Raw genomic sequence first — 23,611 nt, 5'->3', positions numbered from 1 at the left:
CTGCGGCTCGGGGCTTAGGCGCTCCCACTGCCTCTCAGCCTGGAGCCCGGTCTCCGGTCTCCAAAGCTGGAGCGACACCCCGGAGCCTTCGGGGGCGGCTCCCGGAGAGCGACAAACGGCCCAGCTCCCCAACAGGCAGCAAACGCCGCCCGCCCCTCTACCTCGGAAGAAAGGGTGCAGGCGCAATTCCAAGAGAAGATCCCCTAGTGCAGGGGTAGGCAACCTCGGCTCTTTTATGACTCGTGGACTTCAACTCCCAGAATTCCTGAGCCAGCATGGCTGGCTCAGGAATTCTGGGAGTTGAAGTCCACGAGTCATAAAAGAGCCGAGGTTGCCTATCCCTGCCCTAGTGGGTAGGCAACCTTGGCTCTTTTATGACAGCTGCCTCAGGAATTCTGGGAGTTGAAGTCCAGGAGTCATAAAAGAGCCGAGGTTGCCTATCCCTGCCCTAGTGGGTAGGCAACCTCGGCTCTTTTATGACAGCTGCCTCAGGAATTCTGGGAGTTGAAGTCCACGAGTCATAAAAGAGCCGAGGTTGCCTATCCCTGCCCTAGTGGGTAGGCAACCTCGGCTCTTTTATGACAGCTGCCTCAGGAATTCTGGGAGTTGAAGTCCAGGAGTCATAAAAGAGCCGAGGTTGCCTACCCCTGCCCTAGTGGGTAGGCAACCTCGGCTCTTTTATGACAGCTGCCTCAGGAATTCTGGGAGTTGAAGTCCACCAGTCATAAAAGAGCCGAGGTTGCCTATCCCTGCCCTAGTGGGTAGGCAACCTCGGCTCTTTTATGACAGCTGCCTCAGGAATTCTGGGAGTTGAAGTCCAGGAGTCATAAAAGAGCCGAGGTTGCCTACCCCTGCCCTAGTGGGTAGGCAACCTCGGCTCTTTTATGACAGCTGCCTCAGGAATTCTGGGAGTTGAAGTCCACGAGTCATAAAAGAGCCGAGGTTGCCTACCCCTGCCCTAGTGGGTAGGCAACCTCGGCTCTTTTATGACAGCTGCCTCAGGAATTCTGGGAGTTGAAGTCCACCAGTCACAAAAGAGCCGAGGCTGCCTATTGGCTCTGCCGCCACGGGACCTGACTGGCCGGAAGCGGAAGCGAGCCAGAGCAGCCGGAAGCGGAAGCCCGTTCGCCCGTCAGTCCGGTGTTTACTTCGCGGCGGTCGGGCAAGCGGCCGTCCTTCCTGCCGCGGCTCCCGGGCCCCACGCCGTCGTCATGTCGGGCTCCAGCAGCGCCCTCATGAAGCAGCCCCCGATCCAGTCCACGGCGGGGGCCGTGCCCGTCCGCAACGAGAAGGGTGAGGAGGGGGCGGAAAGGGGGGTCCTCGGCGGGGAGGAGCGGAGGGGAAAGAAGAGGGGGTGCCGGGCTCGGTTGCAAGGCCTGAACCCCGCCCGCCTCTTCCAGGGGAGATTTCCATGGAGAAGGTGAAGGTGAAGCGATACGTCTCGGGGAAGCGGCCCGACTATGCGCCCATGGAGTCCTCCGACGAGGAAGACGAGGAGTTCCAGTTCATCAAGAAGGCCAAGGAGCAGGAGCTGGAGCCCGAGGAGCAGGAGGAGGAGCTGGCCAGCGACCCCCGCCTGCGCCGCCTGCAGAACCGCGTCAGCGAGGATGTGGAAGAGAGGTGAGTGGCAGCCGGGCTACCTGGGCCGAGCCTGGAGGCTTCTCGGCCTCCCAGCAGAGGCAGAGGGAGGAAAGAAAGAAAGAAAGAAAGAAAGAAAGAAAGAAAGAAAGAAAGAAAGAAAGAAAGAAGAAAGAAAGGAGGGGGGAGAGAGAAAAAAGAAAGAAAGAAAAAGAAAGAAAGAAAGAAAGAAAGAAAGAAAGAAAGAAAGAAAGAAAGAAAATGGCCTCTTGTCTTCCAGGCTGGCGAGGCACCGCAAGATTGTGGAGCCAGAAGTGGTGGGGGAGAGTGACTCTGAAGTGGAGGGCGAAGCCTGGCACGTGGAGCGCGAGGACACCAGCGAGGAGGAAGAGGAGGAGGTCGACGACGAGGTACGTGCAGACGGAAGGGCCAGGTCTGGCGCTTGGGGTTGGACTGCATCTTCCAGCAACATTTTGGAGGTCCTTTGGGAAAGCGCTGCTTTCTGCAGGAGCAGCAGCAATGTGCCCTCCTGAGTTAGAAAAGTGGGGAACTATTTTTGCAGTGTGTCCACTAGCCCAGCGTTTCCCAACCTTAGGAACTTGAAGATGCGTGGACTTCAACTCCCAGAATTCCCCAGCCAGCATAGCTGGCTGGGGAATTCTGGGAGTTGAAGTCCACACATCTTCAAGTTCCTAAGGTTGGGAAACGCTGCACTAGCCCAGTGGTTTGACTGGGAGCATATAGGGTCTTGGCCATTTTTCCTCAGCTTTTGCTGGAGATTCTGGAGGTTGGATTTGGACCATTTGACATGTAGAGGTCCTTCACCTGTGTAATTGTTTTTTATAATCAAATACTTAATAGACAACGTGTTGTCTGGGTCCGTTAGTAATTAAGTGGTATATGTTTACTTCTTCAATCTAAATCCAATATTACACCATCAAATGTTTCCTCTCTTCTTCCAGTAGTACCTGTTTTCCCAACATAGGCAAATACAATTCTTATTGTTATTAATAAATATACAATTGAATATCAACATCTTTATTACATTTTTCTCATAATATCAATAATGTCAGTTTTAGATAACTTTTCTAACCAAAACCTATCTTAATTGCATTTGCACTTAATATCCATATGTTCAATCAGTATCCTGTTTTTGCTTTTTAAATTTTTTTTAATTTCCCATCAGTGTTCAAAATGTCTCTATTTATAATTTAAAAGTAAGTTATATTTGGCTAACCAAAGGTTCCCTTATTCAAATTTCTTAGCATTTTCCTGTTTCCCTTCTCATACCAAAATCTAATATTCTAATTACAAATCTTTCTAGTTATGATAGTACTTTTATTTTTAGCAATTATCTATTCACCACCATATTCAAACATCTAGCTTAATAATATCCCATCTAATGGATCAAAACCTCTGTTTTCTTCAGTCTTACCCTAGCTTTCTTCCTTTGCTAACTTTCCAAGTCAATGCAGTTGAATCATCAAGTAATTTTTCCTCTGTTTTTATATATACTGATCAAAAAAATAAAGGGAACGCTTAAACAACACAATGTACTGTATTTAATAGTAGGATGTCTTATCTTGTGTTTCCTTAATTTTTTTGAGCAGTATATATTGTTTGGAATCAGAAAGACTATTTGTTTAAAGTATTTTTGGAAGAATGAACCCATTAATATTAATTAAACAGCCTCCCTCCTTCTCCAGTTCTCTACAGTTCTCCTAACAGCTCTGTCTTCCATTCAATCAGTTCTTCTCCCTTTTCCTCAGATGTGTCCTGAATTCTTGATTGGTAAGATGTCTTTTCCATTTCCGATATTATCACTCCGTTTTCTCTAGTTCAGGGGTGTCAAACTCAATTTCATTGAGGGCCGCATCAGCGTTGCGGTTGCCCTCAGGGGGCAGGGTGGGCGTGGCTAGAGTGTGTATGGCCTACTGGGTGGGCGTGGCCAGCTCTACATCGTTCGCATCAAGGGTGCCTATGGGGGGCTGGGCAGGAGTGGGACAGATCTGAGGGTCTCTGGCAGAAGGAGGGTCTCTGGGCCAGGGCCAAGGCAGTGGGGGCCGTTCCCTCACTGTTTCCAGGATGGCTTCGCGGGCCGCATGAAACCACTTCGCGGGCCGGATCCGGCACACGGGCCTTGTGTTTGACATGTCTGCTCTAGTTATTCTGTTGTCTGAATCTATCGGTTAGTTCCTTCCTTTAGGTCCTCCATCTTTGGATCTGCTTCCTCTAGTTTTCCTTCTATTTTCTGGGTTGCTAGTTCCTTCTTTGTAGTCATGTTCTGGGTTTGTAAATTTAGATTAGAAAATTGTTCTTTTATCTCCTTTGTTATTTCTGGTCTCATCACGAACTAAAGCAATAGTCTCTTGCATTGATTTCAACATGGAGAGAATTTCTGTCTGATCTTCATCCATATTGTCCTGGTGGTATATCAAACTGAAGACTTTGGGGACAGGTGTTAGAGATAATTTTTTACCATTTGAAGCTGAGTATGGGACATCCATTTCATTTTATGTAGGTGGTCTTTATAATAAAATTTGTTCATCAATCAAAGATTTGTAATCCAAAATATTCCATCATCTCAAGCAATGAAGTGTGTTTCTCCTGCAGAGAAATAGTTTCAAAACACAGCTCTGAAAGTCAGTTAATATTTATATTTGTAGTTCAGGCAAGCCGGTTTCAAAATAGTTCGTCTCTGCCACACAGATAAGCAGCCCAAGGGTTTTTTTCCCCTTTCCCAGCTGCAGTCTTCAAAAGTGAAAGTTTCCGAGGCCAAACAGCAAGAGTCTTATCTAAATCTGAGCTTCAAGACAAGTTTCCTTTAGGCATAACAAATTGTAGTGCCATAATTCGCCACTAGATGTCATTAATGCTGTTTTCCAGCTTTTTAAATCCAAATTTATAAGTTTTCCAAATCTCTTTTAAAAAAAAAGTCTGAAAAACACTTAGTCCCCAAATTTGAAAGCCTTATATATGTATTAATTCTAAATTAATCTTGTAATTTTCTCTATTTACCCCAAGTAATTAGGTCACTGCTTTTCTTTTTCTGAGGGAATGGGGTGGGAATTCCCCTTCCTTCTCTCATTGGGGAGGGTGCTTTGGGCAGTTTTTTCCAGGAAGAAGTCTTAAGAGAGCATAGGTCTGAAAGGTTGCTCGTTAGTGCTTATTGTCTTCTGTTGTCAGCAGCTTCTGACTGGCTACACAAATGTAGCCAGTCTTTCCCCCGCTGGTTTGGAGGGCTTCCTTGGATCAAACGGAAGGGCTGCTGCCCTTCCGCGATCAACAAGGGTCCCCTCCTTCCCTGTTGCCTTTATGGGGCGACTTTCAACCCTTTCCAGGCTCCCCAGCGGGGCAAAATTGAACGTGAAAGACAGAGCCCCATTTTCCTGCGCCCCTTCCACCGCGATGTCAAAAACCCCCTTCAACTATGTAATTTTAACCTAGCCATAAATAGATACCTGACAGACTGGTTGGAATGGGGCAGGGTGCATGAACACATGATAATCTTTCCCCTTTAACTCTTCTTAACAGGAAATTGAACGTCGCCGTAATATGATGCGCCAGCGTGCTCAGGAACGCAAGAACGAGGAGTTGGAAGTGATGGAACTGGAAGATGAGGGCCGTTCTGGGGAGGAGTCTGAAACTGAGTCCGAATATGAGGAGTATACAGATAGTGAAGATGAAACTGAACCACGTCTTAAACCTGTCTTCATTCGCAAGCAAGTTCCATTAGTTAAGACAAAGAAGGGGAGGAGGTGGCAGTGGGCATTAGTTTCTTGAGCCTGAGAGGTATTTCACAGCTTTTCTTTTAAAATGTTGGTGGCATATAATTACAGCTCCATTTCGGTAGCTTCCCCGGTGTTTTTCCTGCACCGATGAGTGTGAATTTTAATGAGATTTTCTTCTGGAATTTTTTTTAACACGATTATTATTCAATTTGGCACAAATATCTGTTGCAGAAAGGACCGAATCACAGTCCAGGAGCGAGAAGCAGAGGCACTGAAACAGAAGGAGCTGGAGCAAGAGGCCAAACGTATGGCTGAAGAGAGGCGCAAGTACACCCTGAAGGTACTGGGGAAGGAAGGAGCAAGCGGTTGAGAGACAAGGAGTGTGGTCCTTCAAGAGGTTTTACTCTCTCCTAAATTACTGCAGATTGTAGAAGAAGAAGCCAAAAAAGAGTTGGAGGAGAACAGGCGTTCTTTGGCAGCCCTTGAAGCTTTGGATACAGATGACGAGAATGACGAGGAAGAGTATGAAGCTTGGAAAGTGCGAGAATTGAAACGAATCAAGCGTGATCGTGAGGAACGTGAGGCGTAAGTATAATCAGATGGAGCCTTCATTGGGTAAACAGTTAAAACCTTTTATCCTCACAAGAGGGGGTAAAAGAAGATGATTGTTGATGCTAGGTTATGTACTACGCCTGATTTTTTTTTATCCAACCCTCCTTCCCAGTGCGGAATTCTAGAATTAGAGCTTTCCGATGGAGGGCCATTCAGCCTTTGTAAGCAGCTCTGGCACCTTTCAAAGTAGCTTGTTCCATTGCCAAACAATTTTGATCAGTATGACGTTTTCTAACCAAATTCCTTGTAATTAAACCAATTCTTTATTATTTTGCTAGAACAGTAATACTGAGCATATCTACCCCTCCACATTATAATCCTTCAGATATTTGAGGACAGATTTGTGTGTGTGTCCTACTGTTTATTTAGCATACGATGAAAATATGACAGAAGAGAAATAAACATATACACCCAATCCACATAATTACCTACAAAACCTCTACAGTGGTACAGCAGTGGCCTCATAATTGGGTATCCAATTCAGCTATCTAGGCGTTCGTCTTTGGTGTTGCTTCATGCAGATCTTCTAAGGAACTAGAGAGTGCACATTGTGGGCAGTTTTGCACACTGTCACATCTAATTCTCTTTCAGTTTTGTCCAGAAGGTAATTTGGACCATTCTTCTCTCCAGCGGTATCGTATCACCCCAATTTTCATCTTATTAGAAAACTACAAGTTCTCTCCTGGTTATGGTCAGTTTAACCCCAAAGTCTCCCACTGTTATTAAGGTACTGTTATTAAGTTCTGTAATGTGTCCCAGAAAGGCATGATCCAGATTTTCTTGCCGGCTTGAAAAAGGTACCACGCCTCCACAATAATAATATTCTTTTCTTCTGTTGCCCAGATGCTTTTGACTGGACCTACTGTTCTCATTGCCTCAATCTCAGTGCTTGCATCCCTTTCCTTCGCAAACGATGCCTCTCCTTTTCCCCTCCCACTTTTGAGTCAGTTATACCCTTCAGCCTTACTCCCAGCCCCTACCCAGGGTGGGTATCCTCAGGGCATCCCAGCCCTATAGCTGTCCTATCTTTTCTTGAAAACCCACTAGTTCCAGGGAGGACAGCTATTCCACTGCTTCTCACTGTCAGGAAATTCTTCCTTATTCAAACTAGGCTGAATTTCACCCTGTAAAACTTTCATCCATTGATTCTTGTCCTGCCCTAACCCTGTTCTCTTCCCGGTGCTGGTCCTTCCAATATGGAAGCCTGGTCGTCTTTAGGCTAAAGATTCACTCTTCTCGGGATTTTGCATCCAAGCCCTCTTTGTTGCTCAGCATCCCTTTTGTATTGTGGCAAGCAAAGTTGGACCTGGTATTCTTCTCCAAGAGTGCCTTGTCGGCCCATGTTCATTCTTGATGCTTCTTGTTTTACCTCACCTGCTGTTAAGCCGCCAGCACCTTGGCATGGAGCTTTTTTCTTCTGATACACCCAACACAGGTAGTAGAGTGGAAGACATTTACTTCTTTCAACCAAACGTACAACGAATATGTTATCATTTTCACATTTTAAAATTTCCCCATCCATTTTCACCTTTTTAGTAAGTAGAAGAGGTACACGGATTAATCATTTCCTCTTGCTTTCGCACAATTGCTTTTGCTCACCTTTCCACTCCCCTTTGATATTTTATGAATTAAGTTTCAGATCTGTAGTCCTCAATGTGTCGTATACTGATTCATTCCTTGGCAGTGGGGTAGATTTGAAGAATCTTACATGGGACCTGTTCTTTTCATCACATACTTGTTTGACTCAACAAAGGAGAGTGTAGTTTCTCAAGTTCATAACGTTTATCAGGGATTCAGTGAAGATCAGGCATCCAGCCTGTTGTTGTTGTTGTTGTTAGCTGCGAAGTCGTGTCCAACCCATCGCAACCCTATGGACAACATTCCTCCAGGCCTTCCTGTCCTCTACCATCTTCTGGAGTCCATTTAAGCTCACGCCTACTGCTTCAGTGACTCCATCCATCCACCTCATTCTCTGTCGTCCCCTTCTTCTATTGCCCTCGATCTTCCCCAGCATTAGGCTCTTCTCCAGGGAGTCCTTCCTTCTCATTAGGTGGCCAAAGTACTTGAGTTTTAGCTTCAGGATCTGGCCTTCTAAAGAGCAGTCAGGATTGATCTCCTCTAGGACTGACCGGTTTGATCGCCTTGCAGTCCAAGGGACTCGCAGGAGTCTTCTCCAGCACCACAGTTCAAAGGCCTCAATTCTTTGGCGCTCAGCCTTTCTTATGGTCCAACTTTCACTACCATACATTGCAACTGGAAAGACCATAGCCTTGACTATACGCACTTTTGTTGACAGGGTGATGTCTCTGCTTTTTAGTGTGCTGTCTAGATTTGCCATGGCTTTCCTCCCCAGGAGCAAGCGTCTTTTAATTGCTTGGCTACAGTCCCCATCTGCAGTGATCTTGGAGCCCAGGAAAATAAAATCTGTCACTACCTCCATTTCTTCCCCATCTATTTGCCAGGAATTGAGAGGGCCAGATGCCATGATCTTGGTTTTCTTAATGTTAAGTTTCAACCCAAGTTTTGCACTCTCCTTCTTCACCTGCAACAAGAGGCTCTTTAGTTCTTCTTCACTTTCTGCCATTAGAGTGGTATCATCTGCGTATCTTAGGTTGTTGATATTTCTTCCGGCAATCTTAATTCCAACTTTTGATTCATCTAGCCCTGCCTTTCTCATGATGTGCTCTGCATATAAGTTAAATAGGCAGGGCGACAGTATACAGCCTTGCCGGACTCCTTTCCCAATTTTGAACCAATCAGTGGTTCCGTGTCCAGTTCTCACTGTTGCTTCTTGACCCGCATATAGGTTTCTCAAGAGACCAATAAGATGGTCTGGTACTCCCATCTCTTTAAGAACTTGCCACAGTTTGTTATGATCCACACAATCAAAGGCTTTAGCATAGTCAATGAAGCAGAAGTAGATGTTTTTCTGGAACTCCCTAGCTTTCTCCATGATCCAGCGTATGTTGGCAATTTGATCTCTAGTTCCTCTGCCTCTTCGAAATCCTGTCTGCACTTCTGGTAGTTCTCGATCCACATACTGCTGAAGTCTAGCTTGTAGGATTTTAAGCATGACTTTACTAGCATGAGAAATGAGTGCAATGGTGCAATAGTTTGAACATTCTTTGGCACTGCCTTTCTTAGGAATTGGAATGTAAACTGATCTTTTCCAATCCTGTGGCCACTGTTGAGTTTTCCATATTTGCTGGCAAATTGAGTGTAGCACTTTTACTGCATTGTCTTTTAAGTTTTTGAATAGCTCAGCTGGAATACTGTCACCTCCACTAGCTTTGTTGTTGCTCAGCTTTTCTAAGGCCCACTTCACTTCACATTCTAGGATGTCTGGCTCGAGGTCAGTGACCACCTCATTGTGATTATCAGGGACGTTAAGCTCATTCTTGTATAGTTCTTCTGTGTAATTTTGCCACCTCTTCTTAATCTCTTCTGCCTCTGTTAGGTCCCTGCCATTTTGGTCCTTTATCATGCCCATTTTTGCATTAAACGTTCCCTTCATTTCTCCAATTTTCTTGAAAAGATCTCTGGTCCTCCCTATTCTATTGTTTTCTTCTATTTCTTTGCACTGTTCATTTAAGAAGGCATTCTTATCTCTTCTAGCTATTCTCTGGAATTCTGCATTCAATTGGGTGTATCTTTCTTTTTCTCCCTTGCCTTTCGCTTCCCTCCTTTCCTCAGCTATTTGCAAAGCTTCCTCAGACAGCCATTTTGCTTTCTTGCATTTCTTTTTCTTTGGGATGGTTTTGGTTGCTACCTGTTGTACAATGTCACGAACCTCTGTCCATAGTTCTTCAGGCACTCTGTCTATCAGATCTAATTCCTTAAATCTATTTGTCACCTCTACTGTATATTCAACAGGGATATGATTTAATTCATACCTGAGTGGCCTAGTGCTTTTCCCTACTTTCTTCAGTTTAAGCCTAAACTTTGCAACGAGAAGCTCATGGTCTGAGCCACAGTCAGCTCCTGGTCTTGTTTTTACTGACTGTATAGAGCTTCTCCATCTTTGGCTGCAGAGCATATAGTCAATCTGATTTCTGTGTTGACCATCTGGTGATGTCCATGTGTAGAGCCGTCTCTTGGGTTGTTGGAAAAGAGTGTTTGCTATGACCATCGTATTCTCTTGACAGAATTCTATCAGCCTGTGCCCTGCTTCATTTTGCACTCCAAGGCCAAACTTGCCTGTTATTCCAGTTATCTTTTGGCTTCCTACTTTAGCATTCCAATCCCCCATGATGATAAGAACATCATTTTTTGGTGTTAGTTCTATAAGGTGCTGTAGTGCTTCATGTTGTTGTTGTTGTTGTTAGTTGCGAAGTCGTGTCCGACCCATCGCGACCCTATGGACAATGTTCCTCCAGGCCTTCCTGTCCTCTACCATCTTCTGGAGTCCATCTAAGCTCACGCCTACTGCTTCAGTGACTCCATCCAGCCACCTCATTCTCTGTCGTCCCCTTCTTCTATTGCCCTCAATCTTTCCCAGCATTAGGCTCTTCTCCAGTGAGTCCTTCCTTCTCATTAGGTGGCCAAAGTATTTGAGTTTTAGCTTCAGGATCTGGCCTTCTAAAGAGCAGTCAGGGTTGATCTCTTCTAGGACTGACCGGTTTGATCGCCTTGCAGTCCAAGGAACTCGCAGGAGTCTTCTCCAGCACCATAGTTCAAAGGCTTCAATTCTTTGGCGCTCAGCCTTTCTTATGGTCCAGCTTTCACTGCCATACATTGCAACTGGGAAGACCATAGCCTTGACTATACGGATTTTTGTTGACAGGGTGATGTCTCTGCTTTTTAGTGTGCTGTCTAGATTTGCCATGGCTTTCCTCCCAAGGAGCAAGCGTCTTTTAATTTCTTGGCTACAGTTCCCATCTGCAGTGATCTTGGAGCCCAGGAAAATAAAATCTGTCACTACCTCCATTTCTTCCCCATCTATTTGCCAGGAATTGAGAGGGCCAGATGCCATGATCTTGGTTTTCTTAATGTTTAGTTTCAACCCAAGTTTTGCACTCTCCTTCTTCACCCGCAACACCAGGCTCTTTAGTTCTTCTTTACTTTCTGCCATTAGAGTGGTATCATCTGCATATCTTAGGTTGTTGATGTTTCTTCCGGCAATCTTAATTCCAACTTTTGATTCATCTAGCCCTGCCTTTCTCATGATGTGCTCTGCATATAAGTTAAATAGGCAAGGCGACAGTATACAGCCTTGCCGGACTCCTTTCCCAATTTTGAACCAATCAGTGGTTCCGTGTCCAGTTCTCACTGTTGCTTCTTGGCCCGCATATAGATTTCTCAAGAGACAAATAAGATGGTCTGGTATGCCCATCTCTTTAAGGACTTGCCACAGTTTGTTATGATCCACACAATCAAAGGCTTTAGCATAGTCAATGAAGCAGAAGTAGATGTTTTTCTGGAACTCTCTAGCTTTCTCCATGATCCAGCGTATGTTAGCAATTTGATCTCTAGTTCCTCTGCCTCTTCGAAATCCTGCCTGTACTTCTGGTAGTTCTCGATCCACATACTGCTGGAGTCTAGCTTGTAGAATTTTAAGCATAACTTTACTAGCATGAGAAATGAGTGCAATGGTGCGATAGTTTGAACATTCTTTGGCACTGCCTTTCTTTGGAATTGGAATGTAAACTGATCTTTTCCAATCCTGTGGCCACTGTTGAGTTTTCCAAATTTGCTGGCAAATTGAGTGTAGCACTTTTACTGCATCGTCTTTTAAGATTTTGAATAGCTCAGCTGGAATACTGTCACCTCCACTAGCTTTGTTGTTGCTCAGCTTTTCTAAGGCCCACTTCACTTCACATTCTAGGATGTCTGGCTCGAGGTCAGTGACCACCTCATTGTGATTATCAGGGACGTTAAGCTCATTCTTGTATAATTCTTCTGTGTAATTTTGCCACCTCTTCTTAATCTCTTCTGCCTCTGTTAGGTCCCTGCCATTTTGGTCCTTTATCATGCCCATTTTTGCATGAAACGTTCCTTTCATCTCTCCAATTTTCTTGAAAAGATCTCTGGTCCTCCCTATTCTATTGTTTTCTTCTATTTCTTTGCATTGTTCATTTAAGAAGGCATTCTTATCTCTTCTAGCTATTCTTTGGAATTCTGCATTCAATTGGGCATATCTTTCTTTTTCTCCCTTGCCTTTCGCTTCCCTCCTTTCCTCAGCTATTTGCAAAGCTTCCTCAGACAGCCATTTTGCTTTCTTGCATTTCTTTTTCTTTGGGATGGTTTTGGTTGCTACCTGTTGTACAATGTTGCGAACCTCTGTCCATAGTTCTTCAGGCACTCTGTCTATCAGATCTAATTCCTTAAATCTATTTGTCACCTCTACTGTATATTCAACAGGAATATGATTTAATTCATACCTGACTGGCCTAGCGCTTTTCCCTACTTTCTTTAATTTAAGCCTAAACTTTGCAAGGAGAAGCTCATGGTCTGAGCCACAGTCAGCTCCTGGTCTTGTTTTTACTGACTGTATAGAGCTTCTCCATCTTTGGCTGCAGAGCATATAGTCAATCTGATTTCTGTGTTGACCGTCTGGTGATGTCCATGTGTAAAGCCGTCTCTTGGGTTGTTGGAAAAGAGTGTTTGCTATGACCATCGTATTCTGTTGACAAAATTCTATCAGCCTGTGCCCTGCTTCATTTTGTACTCCAAGGCCAAACTTGCCTGTTATTCCAGTTATCTTTTGGCTTCCTACTTTAGCATTCCAATCCCCCATGATGATAAGGACATCATTTCTGGGTGTTAGTTCTATAAGGTGCTGTAGGGCTTCATAGAACCGGTCAATTTCATCCTCTTCAGCACTGGTGGTTGGGGCATAGACTTGGACTACTGTGATATTGAATGGTTTGCCTTGGATTCGAACTGAGATCATTCTGTCATTTTGAGGATTGTATCCCAGTATTGCTTTTCCTACTCTTTTATTGACTATGAAGGCTACTCCATTTCTTTTGAGGGATTCTTGCCCACAGTAGTATACCTGATGGTCATCTGAATTAAATTCACCCATTCCTGTCCATTTTAGTTCGCTGATACCTAAGATGTCAATGTTTAGTCTTGTCATCTCTTGTTTGACCACGTCCAGCTTTCCTTGATTCATGGATCTTACATTCCAGGTTCCTATGGAGAAAAAATCTTTACAGCATCGGACTTTCCTTTCACCACCAGACATATCCACAGCTGAGCGTCCTTTCGGCTTTGGCCCAGTCGCTTCATTCTTTCTGGCGCTACTAGTACTAGCCCTCTGCTCTTCCCCAGTAGCATGTTGGACGCCTTCCGACCTGAGGGGCTCATCTTCCAGCGTCATATCGTTTTGCCTTTTGGTACTGTCCATAGGGTTTTCATGGCAAAGATACTGGAGTGGGTTGCCATTTCCTTCTCCAGTGGATCACGTTTTGTCAGAACTCTCTGCTATGACCTGTCCGTCTTGGGTGGCCCTGCACGGCATAGCCCATAGCTTCATTGAATTACGCAAGCCCCTTCGCCACGACAAGGCAGTAATCCATGAAGGGGTTCATAGAACTGGTCAATTTCATCCTCTTCAGCACTGGTGGTTGGGGCATAGACTTGGACTACTGTGATATTGAATGGTTTCCCTTGGATTCGAACTGAGATCATTCTGTCATTTTGAGGATTGTATCCCAGTATTGCTTTTCCTACTCTTTTATTGACTATGAAGGCTACTCCATTTCTTCTGAAGGATTCTTGCCCACAGTAGTATACCTGATGGTCATCTGAATTAAATTCACCCATTCCTGTCCATTTTAGTTCGCTGATACCTAAGATGTCAATGTTCAGTCTTGTCATCTCTTGTTTGACCACGTCCAGTTTTCCTTGATTCATGGATCTTACATTCCAGGTTCCTATGGAGAAAAAATCTTTACAGCATCGGACTTTCCTTTCACCACCAGACACATCCACAGCTGAGCGTCCTTTCGGCTTTGGCCCAGTCGCTTCATTCTTTCTGGCGCTACTAGTACTAGCCCTCTGCTCTTCCCCAGTAGCATATTGGACGCCTTCCGACCTGAGGGGCTCATCTTCCAGCGTCATATCGTTTTGCCTTTTGGTACTGTCCATAGGGTTTTCATGGCAAAGATACTGGAGTGGGTTGCCATTTCCTTCTCCAGTGGATCACGTTTTGTCAGAACTCTCTGCTATGACCTGTCCGTCTTGGGTGGCCCTGCACGGCATAGCTCATAGCTTCATTGAATTACGCAAGCCCCTTCGCCACGACAAGGCAGTAATCCATGAAGGGGATCCAGCCTGTACCCCCAGTCAAAAGGCACACTGAACCTCTGAAAATTTGCTTGTTGTGACCTCTTAGGCCCTTTCAATCAGAATTCTGTCAGGTATGCATGACAAACTAATCTCTTTGTAGGTTGTGCATCACAGTAACATCATCCTTCCAATTGCTTGTCACTGATGTGGCCATTCCATACTCTTTAAACAGTCCACATTATGACAAAAGATCTACATTGTTTCCATTTTATAAAATTCACAATTTATGATTTTTTTAATAGGTTCCCATAGATAAACTTTGCTGGAGCTGAATTGCTGGTCCACACTACCATCTTTTGGGATAGATTTTCCAGGTGGTAGTGAAATCATGTTTTGCACGGTGGTGAACAGAAAAAGAATCCGTGGTTGATTGAATCAGAAAGGGAGAAGAGAAAAGGATAGTTTGTGCACCATGTGCTAGGTGACTGCATAAAAACATGCAGCTGTATAGATTAAGTTAGTAGAGTAATTACACTATCAAAAGTGTAACAGCAATGGGGATGGAACAATTGGCTCACCTTTCTAGACAATCCAGGCTTCTGATTTTTCTTCTGCTTTGTGCAGAAGAAAAAGATTCATAAGTTAGTTTGCCAAACTGCTCAGGAGCCCGCAGGAGACATATTCAGTGTCTCTAAAAGGACAACAGAGATGCTGATGCGCTGGAAATAATTGTTAAATCCTACTTCTGGCAACAAGGATGGCAAAATATTGAATTCAGCTCTCTGGGGAGTCAACCTAGATAATTGGCTTGGGAGAAAGATCTCCCAGTCAAGATACCGTATATACTTGAGTATAAGCCGAATTTTTCAGCCCACTTTTTGGGCTGAAAAATTCCACTTCGGCTTATACTCCAGTCAACAAAAAACTTACCGAGGACTTGTGCGCGGCCGAGGCTTTGGTGCTTCCGGGATCGCGCGCACCTCTCCCAAGCCACCGCCGTCCGAGACCTGCCGAAGTTTGGGGAGGTTTGGGGAGGTGCGCGCGCACCTCCCCAAACCTCCCCAAACGTCGGCAGGTCTCCGTTCCTCCGCGACCTGCCTGCCTGCTTCTTTCCGCAGCGGAAAGAAGCAGGCAGGCAGGGCGCGGAGGAACGGAGACCTGCCGACGTTTGGGGAGGTTTGGGCACCTCCCCAAACCTCCCCAAACGTCGGCAGGTCTCCGTTCCTCCTGCCGACGTTTGGGGAGGTTTGGGCGCCTCCCCAAACCTCCCCAGGTCTCCTTTCCTCCGCGCAGACCTGCCGACGTTTAGGGAGGTTTGGGCGCCTCCCCAAACCTCCCCAAACGTCGGCAGGTCTTCGTTCCTCCTGCCGACGTTTGGGGAGGTTTGGGCACTTCCCCAAACCTCCCCAGGTCTCCGTTCCTCCGCGCAGACCTGCCGACGTTTGGGGAGGTTTGGGTGCCTCCCCAAACGTCGGCAGGTCTCCGTTCCTCCTGCCGACGTTTGGGGAGGTTTGGGCGCCTCCCCAAACCTCCCCAGGTCTCCGTTCCTCCGCGCAGACCTGCCGACGTTTGGGGAGGTTTGGGCTCCTCCCCAAACCTCCCCAGGTCTCCGTTCCTCCGCACAGACCTGCCAACGTTTGGGGAGGTTTGGGCGCCTCCCCAAACCTCCCCAAACGTCGGCAGGTCTCCGTTCCTCCTGCCGACGTTTGGGGAGGTTTGGGCGCCTCCCCAAACCTCCCCAGGTCTCCGTTCCTCCGCGCAGACCTGCCGACGTTTAGGGAGGTTTGGGCGCCTCCCCAAACCTCCCCAAACGTCGGCAGGTCTTCGTTCCTCCTGCCGACGTTTGGGGAGGTTTGGGCACCTCCCCAAACCTCCCCAAACGTCGGCAGGTCTTCGTTCCACCTGCCGACGTTTGGGGAGGTTTGGGCACCTCCCCAAACCTCCCCAGGTCTCCGTTCCTCCTGCCGACGTTTGGGGAGGTTTGGGCGCCTCCCCAAACCTCCCCAGGTCTCCGTTCCTCCGCGCAGACCTGCCGACGTTTGGGGAGGTTTGGGCGCCTCCCCAAACCTCCCCAAACGTCGGCAGGTCTCCGTTCCTCCTGCCGACGTTTGGGGAGGTTTGGGCACCTCCCCAAACCTCCCCAAACGTCGGCAGGTCTCCGTTCCTCCTGCCGATGTTTGGGGAGGTTTGGGCACCTCCCCAAACCTCCCCAGGTCTCCGTTCCTCCGCGCAGACCTGCCGACGTTTGGGGAGGTTTGGGCGCCTCCCCAAACCTCCCCAAACGTCGCCGGGTCTCCGTTCCTCTGCGCCCTGCCTGCCTGCTTCTTTCCACAGCGGAAAGAAGCAGGCAGGCAGGGCGCGGAGGAACGGAGACCCGGCGACGTTTGGGGAGGTTTGGGGAGGCGCCCAAACCTCCCCAAACGTCGGCAGGTGTCCGTTCCTCCGCGCCCTGCCTGCCTGCTTCTTTCCGCTGTGGAAAGAAGCAGGCAGGCAGGGCGCAGAGGAACGGAGACCCGGCGACGTTTGGGGAGGCGCCCAAACCTCCCCAAACGTCGGCAGGTGTCCGTTCCTCCGCGCCCTGCCTGCCTGCTTCTTTCCGCAGCGGAAAGAAGCAGGCAGGCAGGGCGCGGAGGAACGGAGACCCGGCGACGTTTGGGGAGGTTTGGGGAGGCGCCCAAACCTCCCCAAACGTCGCCGGGTCTCCGTTCCTCCGCGCCCTGCCTGCCTGCTTCTTTCCGCTGCGGAAAGAAGCAGGCAGGCAGGGCGCAGAGGTCCGGAGACCTGCCGACGTTTGGGGAGGTTTGGGGAGGTGCGCGCGCACCTCCCCAAACCTCCCCAAACTTCGGCAGGTCTCCGGACGGCGGCGGCTTGGGAGAGGTGCGCGCGATCCTGGAAGCACCGAAGCAAGTCCTCGGTAAGCTCCGGGCGGTCACTTGCTTCGCGTCTCCTGAGGGAAGGGGGGGCGACTGGAGCGGGCGTGTTTCCTCGCCTGCTGGGCGCCGCGATTTGCCCGGGGAACGCGCAGGCCCCGAATGGCAGCGTGGAGCGAGGAAGCTGACAGCCAGGGCTTCCCCAAGAGCCGCGGCCACACAGGGTATTCCTGTGTATTCAGGCTTGCAAAATGGCGGATCGAGCCTCTGCTGGCGGCAGAGGCTTGCAGAACGGCGGATCGGCTTATACTCGAGTCAACAACTTTTTCCAGTTTTTGGGGGTGAAATTGGGGGTCTCGGCTTATACTCGAGTCGGCTTATACTCAAGTATATACGGTACTTCATTCAAGGTGGCTTGAAAATAATCTGCACCAAATGCCAAGAGACTCCTAAGCATCTTGGCCTGGAAGTGAGTAGTGAAAAGGAGCAGATGTTTCCAATCCCAGAGATGGCTTCTTTTAATAACATCATGAGTAGAGCACTTTCATGACATGGTTACTGATTCTTCCCTCTTTTAAAGTTGCAGTTTCTGCTTTCTCAGAATAACCAGATTCTTCCCATCCAATGTGATAAACGTAAGAATAGCAAGGGAGAAATCACAGGGATAAGTTGCATTTTATCTAGCACCTTATCCATCCAGGCTGCAACAGTGAAAGGCCTTCATATGCATAAGACCGAACCTGCAGTTGGTCAAGGGCTGTAATTAGTGACAGCTGATCTATGCCCAGTGTTAGTTCTGGGTTCTACAGAAACTATCAAGGGGAGTATTACAAATCCCATGATATGATCTGACTCTCGAGGTGTTAAAAGAAAAATCTTCACAAGAAAACCTTTCTGTGCTGTCAGGAACACAAAGCTAGGCTGTTGTAATACTGGACAAGCCCCACAGCCGCTTGGCAACCTTCCGTGGTTATGGGGGTCTGCAAGCTGCTAAAAGTCATTTATCGAGCTGAAGCACACTCCTCTTTTTATTCTATATAGGATTGAAAAGGAGAAAGCAGAGATTGAACGGGTAAGGAATTTGACTGAGGAAGAACGCCGAGCTGAGCTCCGAGCCAACGGCAAGGTCATCACCAATAAGGCCGTGAAGGGCAAATACAAGTTCTTGCAGAAATATTATCACCGTGGTGCCTTCTTCATGGTAAGCATTTTGCCGCAAAACTGAAGGATCAAATATCTGTCCAGTAGCCAGACCTGCCCTTTGTTATCCTCTGTGTAACAGCTTTGTCTTCATCAATTTTATCTCTCCTGTAAACTGGAGTGTTGGGGCCTTTTTCTCTATCCCCAGTAATTCTCAGACTTCCCTGATTAGTGCTCTTGCTTCTTTAGGATGAAGACGAGGATGTGTACAAGAGGGACTTCAGTGCACCAACTCTGGAGGATCACTTCAACAAGACAATCTTACCTAAAGTCATGCAGGTAAATGGGAGAGGAGCCCGGTTACGGATTGAAGGCAGGTTGAGCTTTGTGGCTCCCACCAGCAGCACCAGGGCCAGGAGAACAATTCCGGAGACCTCACTCAATCCTTCCTACACTTTCTTCTCTCTTTGCTATCTAGGTGAAGAACTTTGGGCGTTCCGGACGGACTAAATACACTCACCTAGTGGACCAGGACACAACTTCCTTCGACTCTGCTTGGGGACAGGAAAGTGCCCAGAATACCAAGTTCTTCAAGCAGAAGGCAGCTGGCGTGCGGGATGTCTTTGAGAGACCTTCTGCTAAGAAGCGGAAAGTGACTTGAGTGGGGAAGTATCGTCTGGATCCCTCTTTTAGCTCTGGCTTTTTGTACAACTACTTTTTAACTTGGGACCACAAAATATTTTCATTGGCCTGAATCGACTAAGCTGGTGCTGATTCAGCTTAACAGACTCTCCTTTAGATCTTTTGCAGTCATGTATTTAATTTTGACTGACTATAAAGACATTTGCTCTTTACAGGAAGACTTTAAATAGTATGTGTGTGTGGGGGGGAGAACAAATTATTAAATGACCCATGCATCTGAATTTAAGAGAGAAATGTGCCCTGATCTTGGTTGTTTGCTGATCTGATTGTCATATAAAACCACTTTCAACTAAAAATCTGCATTGCTGCATACCTGTTAAAAGATAGGTGTGCTGCAGAAAAAGGCTGGAAAGCAGCTTTCACGAAAGATGCTAAGCCATTATTTGTTTCTATAGTTTACTAAACAAACCCTACTAACATCATGCATTGTTTTAGTGCTTGTGTGAAGCCAGTGCTCTTATTGATAGAACAGTGGCAGCATTAGATTGTTTGCAAGTAAAATAGCATTACAGCTAATACAGTGTAATTTGTACAAAAATCACTTTCCAGATAATATTGGATTGTTCCATTTTTATTTTGGAATCTGTTGATCTCACAGAACAAGGGTTGATTTTATAGCTGCAGTTTGGGAACCGGAAGAGCTCATGATCTCTTCAAGGTGGTCTGGCCCCACTGAATTCTGTAAATCACCACTAGAAAGGGTACAGGTAATGATAATCAAAGTTGGGAATAAAGTTTATTTTTCCTATCTCCAGATGTTCCTCTTTACCTTGAAAAGAGTAGTCACAAGAATCTGATAGCCTTTTTCTGATTTTCTTTAATGCATTTCATTAAAAAAATTCATAGGTAGAAAATGTGGACTTCAGTAAAATTCTGAAGGAAGGGTCCATTTAAAAGCGTAACACTTTTCAGTTAATTGGGGGAAGATAACTGATTGATCTGGATCAATATAGACACAGTAAGTTGGAAAATCACAGCTTTATTTAATAACTTCAAAATGTGTCATGGAGTGCATAATCTGCATAAAAAAGGCCCTCCAGAGGCATATTTTTCATTTTCTCCACAGAAGTACATCCAGCACAGAGTTCTCAATTGGTAAGGGTGATTAGTGCATCCACCACATTGCCCATGTGTTCCCGTAAGCTGCGTTCTGCTGCTGCCCTAGATATCTCCATCTCATTCATCTAAAAAGAAAAGGGTAATTTTTAGCCAGTACAAGTTGCAGGTATCCTGGCAAGACCTTTCTGAGATGTCAAATACCTCTTTCTTAAAGTCAAGCCAACTTGTTAGCTCTGTGCTAAACTTACAATCAATTCCAGATCCTCTTTCTTGATGGTGACTTTTGCCAGCTCTTTTTCTCTACAACAAGGAGAAACGTTTCGGGGTTATATTCATCCCGACAATAGTACAGTCCTTCTGTCCCCTCTTTCCCGTACGAGTAAGCCAGATGGAACATAACAGAAATAATACTGCCTATACAACAGAACCCTAAAAAGCCCAGGATTGGTCTTGATAGCAAAAACCAGCAAGCTGGTATCAGACATCAAAACAGATTTAATTTATTTCAGCTATGGCAAGTAAGCTCAAAGTACAAGAGCAGATCAGTATTTCATGCCAAGTTCATTTCAAATGAATTTTAAATAAGCAAACTTTTCTAAAAGGGAAATTGTATTATAGTTTAATAGAGAAAGGATATAGAAAATATCCCATCCCAAAGAACTTCAGGGCATGTCAACCTTCCTGAGTATACCAACTACTGCCAAGACAGGTAGATTGACGTAGAATGGTACATTTTGCCCTTGCCTGGGAAACAGTATTCCATTCTGTTTTGGTCATGTGTTCACTGCCACTCCTAAACTTACAGCCATAATTTCCATCGAGGAAAATCAGTTGAATTCTGTATTTTTATACCTATAAGCCCCAGGCCGGTCTTTGGGAACAGGAGTTTGGAAGTGTTAATCACTCACCGTTCCTGCTTTGCTTTCTGCTCTCTAGACCTTCGGTCCCCTATCACTGACATGGCCTAGGAAAATCAAAGCAAAAGGAAAGCTTAGAAACCTTAAAAGTTTGCATATATAAAAACAAGATTATCAAGCAGGCATTGTAGAAAGTTTAAAGTCATCAAAAAGTTTTAAAACTGCTTTGAACTTTCTTTCCGGTAGTAGTTCATTGTGGAACCACTTGAAACTGCAGAAGGGTAGTGTGGAAATATCCATGCTTAGCAGGAGTTCCAATAAACCTGAGTTAGGGAATAAAGGATTCTTGTGAAAAAGATACAATCCCTAGGCAAAGCTTTACAGGGAGAAACCCCAGAAAACCATGACATATTGTGACTTGTAATTTATGTATTTAGAAAAAATTACTTAGGTTTGTCTAAAATAATAGTATGTTTTTAAACAATGATAAATTTAAGAGAACATCACAAAGATCATGTATGAAAGAAAAAGACACAAGTTGTGTAAGAGGAAGGGCGTGGATGTTTGCGCTTATTTATTTTGTTAATATGTTTATTTTTTTTAAATTGTTTTAAAATTTTAGAATTGTAAGCCACCCAGAGACGGGCACTATAGAAATTAAATAAATAAATATGAATGCGGGGGAGATGTAGAGAATTAAGCGTAGGCTTAATTAGGGGGTAGACTGTGTGTCAAGAAGTACGAATTAACCTCTACACTGCTGTGGGTGCACGTGGGAATACGGACAGAACCTGAAACTAACTTGGGGGAGGGCTAATCTTCCACAGGAAGGCAACCCAAGAGGAAGAAAGAAGAGTTGTCAAAGGGAGCAGGAGGGGGTCACAAGGGCGACGGCCCGCAGCAATGGCCGGGCAGGCGGGGCGCTTCCCTCTCGGAGGCCGCGGGGAAGGCCGGCGGGGCCGGGACCCGCTCCTCCTCCTCCTCCTCCCCCCCTCCGGAGCGCCTCGGCCCGCCCGCCCGCGAAGCCCGGGGGGACCCGGAAGGGGAGGCAGCCCCGCACCGTTTCCAGGTTGGAGCTCTGGATCTCCTTCTCCTCCGCGTAGTCGGTCACGCGCTCGAGGTCAGCCGCGCCGCTGTCGTGCTTCCGCGGCTTTTCGGCCGGGCGGCCGCCGGCGCCATCCCCGCCGACCGCGGAGCCGTTGGGCTCGGCCTCCAGCTCCAGCTCCACGTCCCCCTCGGCCGCCATCGCCTCGCCGGTCCCGCAATGACGCACTTCCGGCGCGGCGCGCACGGACCAACCGCAGGACTCGGGGAGGGGAGACGGGACGCGCTTCCGGCGGAGGCAGCTTCCGCTTCCGGCTGGCGCCCCGGGGGCGGTGCTGGGTGGGAGTGCGGCAAGGGGGCAGCCGAGGGGGGCCCGCGGGGAAGTGCGAGGCGGGAAGCGGCGCCCGAAGAACCGGCGGCGGCGGCGGCCGGGAAAGTCGGCGAGCTTCGGAGAAAAACCCGGGAGGTCTCGGGTCGTGCTTTCCCGGCGTGCGTGTGTATTTTTTTTTTTGGGGGGGGGGTTGGGGCTCCGCGTCCAGCGGCTGGGGAGGGGCTGGGAGGGGCCGGTGGGAGAAGCCCCTCCGCGGTTGAGGCGGAGATCGGGGGATGAAGCTGCCGCCCACCCTGGCCAAGCGGAGCCCTCGGGGCTGAAGAAGCTTCTCGGTCGGCCGGACCCCCGAGCGCTGCGACAGAGCCTGGAAGCCCCCTTTGAAAGGTCGGCCGTCTGGAAAGACCCCCCCCCCAAAACAGCAGGTGACGTCATCGTGCAGAGGTTGAACACGGGGGAGGCGAAAGGGAGTCAGGCCGGGCAGCCCCTTTTCAACAACCTTCTCTAACAAAGACTGGTTAGAAACGAGTTGGTAGGTGACCTCTCACGAAAGGAGTCAAAGAGTCCATCATCAGAGCATCAGCCCAACTACAAGTCACCTTCTTGGCTGACTTAACTATCTAGCTGGGGCTAATGAACAGTGGCTAAGCTACCAACCGAGGAAAATATTTGTAGCTCAGGATTGAAATGTCGGGGGTCTTTGGTGCCCTCTGAGTTGTTTTCTTGTTGACATGTCATTACCCAACTAGGTAACATCATCATTGCTAAGTAAACTCATTGCATATGATAGCACAAGACAGCCATAGGCGCTTCTTCTGCACCTGCCTAGAGTCCAGGTTAAAGCAGTTCTTTTGTATTTACTATGTTTACCTTTTTGTGTGTTTTATTTTGGTTTGTATTGTTAGGCAACCAGAATTGCTTTCTCTTCCTGTAAATGAATAAACAGACTTTTTTTTTCCTCCGTGCTATGCATGGCAAATTTTTCATGGGCTCCACATTCATCTGCACTAATGCCAACCGTAAGTTGCCCTGGGCATCTGACTGCTGGGACATATGCATAACATACAAACATCTTGGCGTGAGTTATAGGTAGTCCTTGAGTTAATGACTGTAATGAAGCCTAGCCATGACAGTCGTAACCCAGGAGGACATTAACTGAATCAGGTTAAGTGAATGAATTCCCATCCCTGCTGCCCCCGTGCATTCATTAATCAAATCACTCTCCAAAGCACCTGAAGGCAGGACAAGGAGCAATGGATGGAAACCAACCAAGGAAAGAAGCAACCTAGAACTAAGGAGAAATTTCCTGACAGTGAGAACAATTAACCAGTGGAACTCCTTGCCTCCAGAAGCTGTGAATGCTCCAACACTGGAAGTTTTTAAGAAGAGACTGGACAGCCATTTGTCTGAAATGGTGTAGGGTTTCCTGCCTGAGCAAGGGGTTGGACTAGATGA

At 47.0% G+C, this 23,611-nt stretch overlaps 2 protein-coding genes across 2 annotated transcripts; one reads left to right on the top strand and one right to left on the bottom strand.

Moving 5' to 3' along the window:
• The first annotated feature begins 971 nt into the window (after positions 1 to 971).
• On the top strand, positions 972 to 19,618 carry MFAP1 (microfibril associated protein 1). Its single transcript, XM_083371536.1, has 9 exons — positions 972 to 1,293; positions 1,401 to 1,620; positions 1,859 to 1,988; positions 5,113 to 5,304; positions 5,545 to 5,649; positions 5,734 to 5,894; positions 18,068 to 18,227; positions 18,416 to 18,505; positions 18,645 to 19,618. The coding sequence occupies exons 1-9, from the start codon at positions 987 to 989 to the stop codon at positions 18,825 to 18,827; spliced, it is 1,548 nt and encodes a 515-aa protein (XP_083227662.1). The 5' UTR covers positions 972 to 986; the 3' UTR covers positions 18,828 to 19,618.
• A 213-nt stretch (positions 19,619 to 19,831) lies between these two features.
• HYPK (huntingtin interacting protein K) lies at positions 19,832 to 22,081 on the bottom strand. The gene is made up of 4 exons (XM_083371542.1): positions 21,845 to 22,081; positions 20,836 to 20,891; positions 20,176 to 20,227; positions 19,832 to 20,052 (listed from the first exon to the last, which is right to left on the bottom strand). The coding sequence occupies exons 1-4, from the start codon at positions 22,028 to 22,030 to the stop codon at positions 19,957 to 19,959; spliced, it is 390 nt and encodes a 129-aa protein (XP_083227668.1). The 5' UTR covers positions 22,031 to 22,081; the 3' UTR covers positions 19,832 to 19,956.
• Between the last annotated feature and the right edge of the window lie 1,530 nt (positions 22,082 to 23,611).

The sequence above is a fragment of the Vipera ursinii genome (assembly GCF_947247035.1).
Source record: "Vipera ursinii genome assembly, chromosome: 11".
NCBI lineage: Eukaryota > Metazoa > Chordata > Lepidosauria > Squamata > Viperidae > Vipera > Vipera ursinii.
Note: the sequence above shows the minus strand (reverse complement) of the source record. Positions and strands in the feature narration are given on the sequence as shown.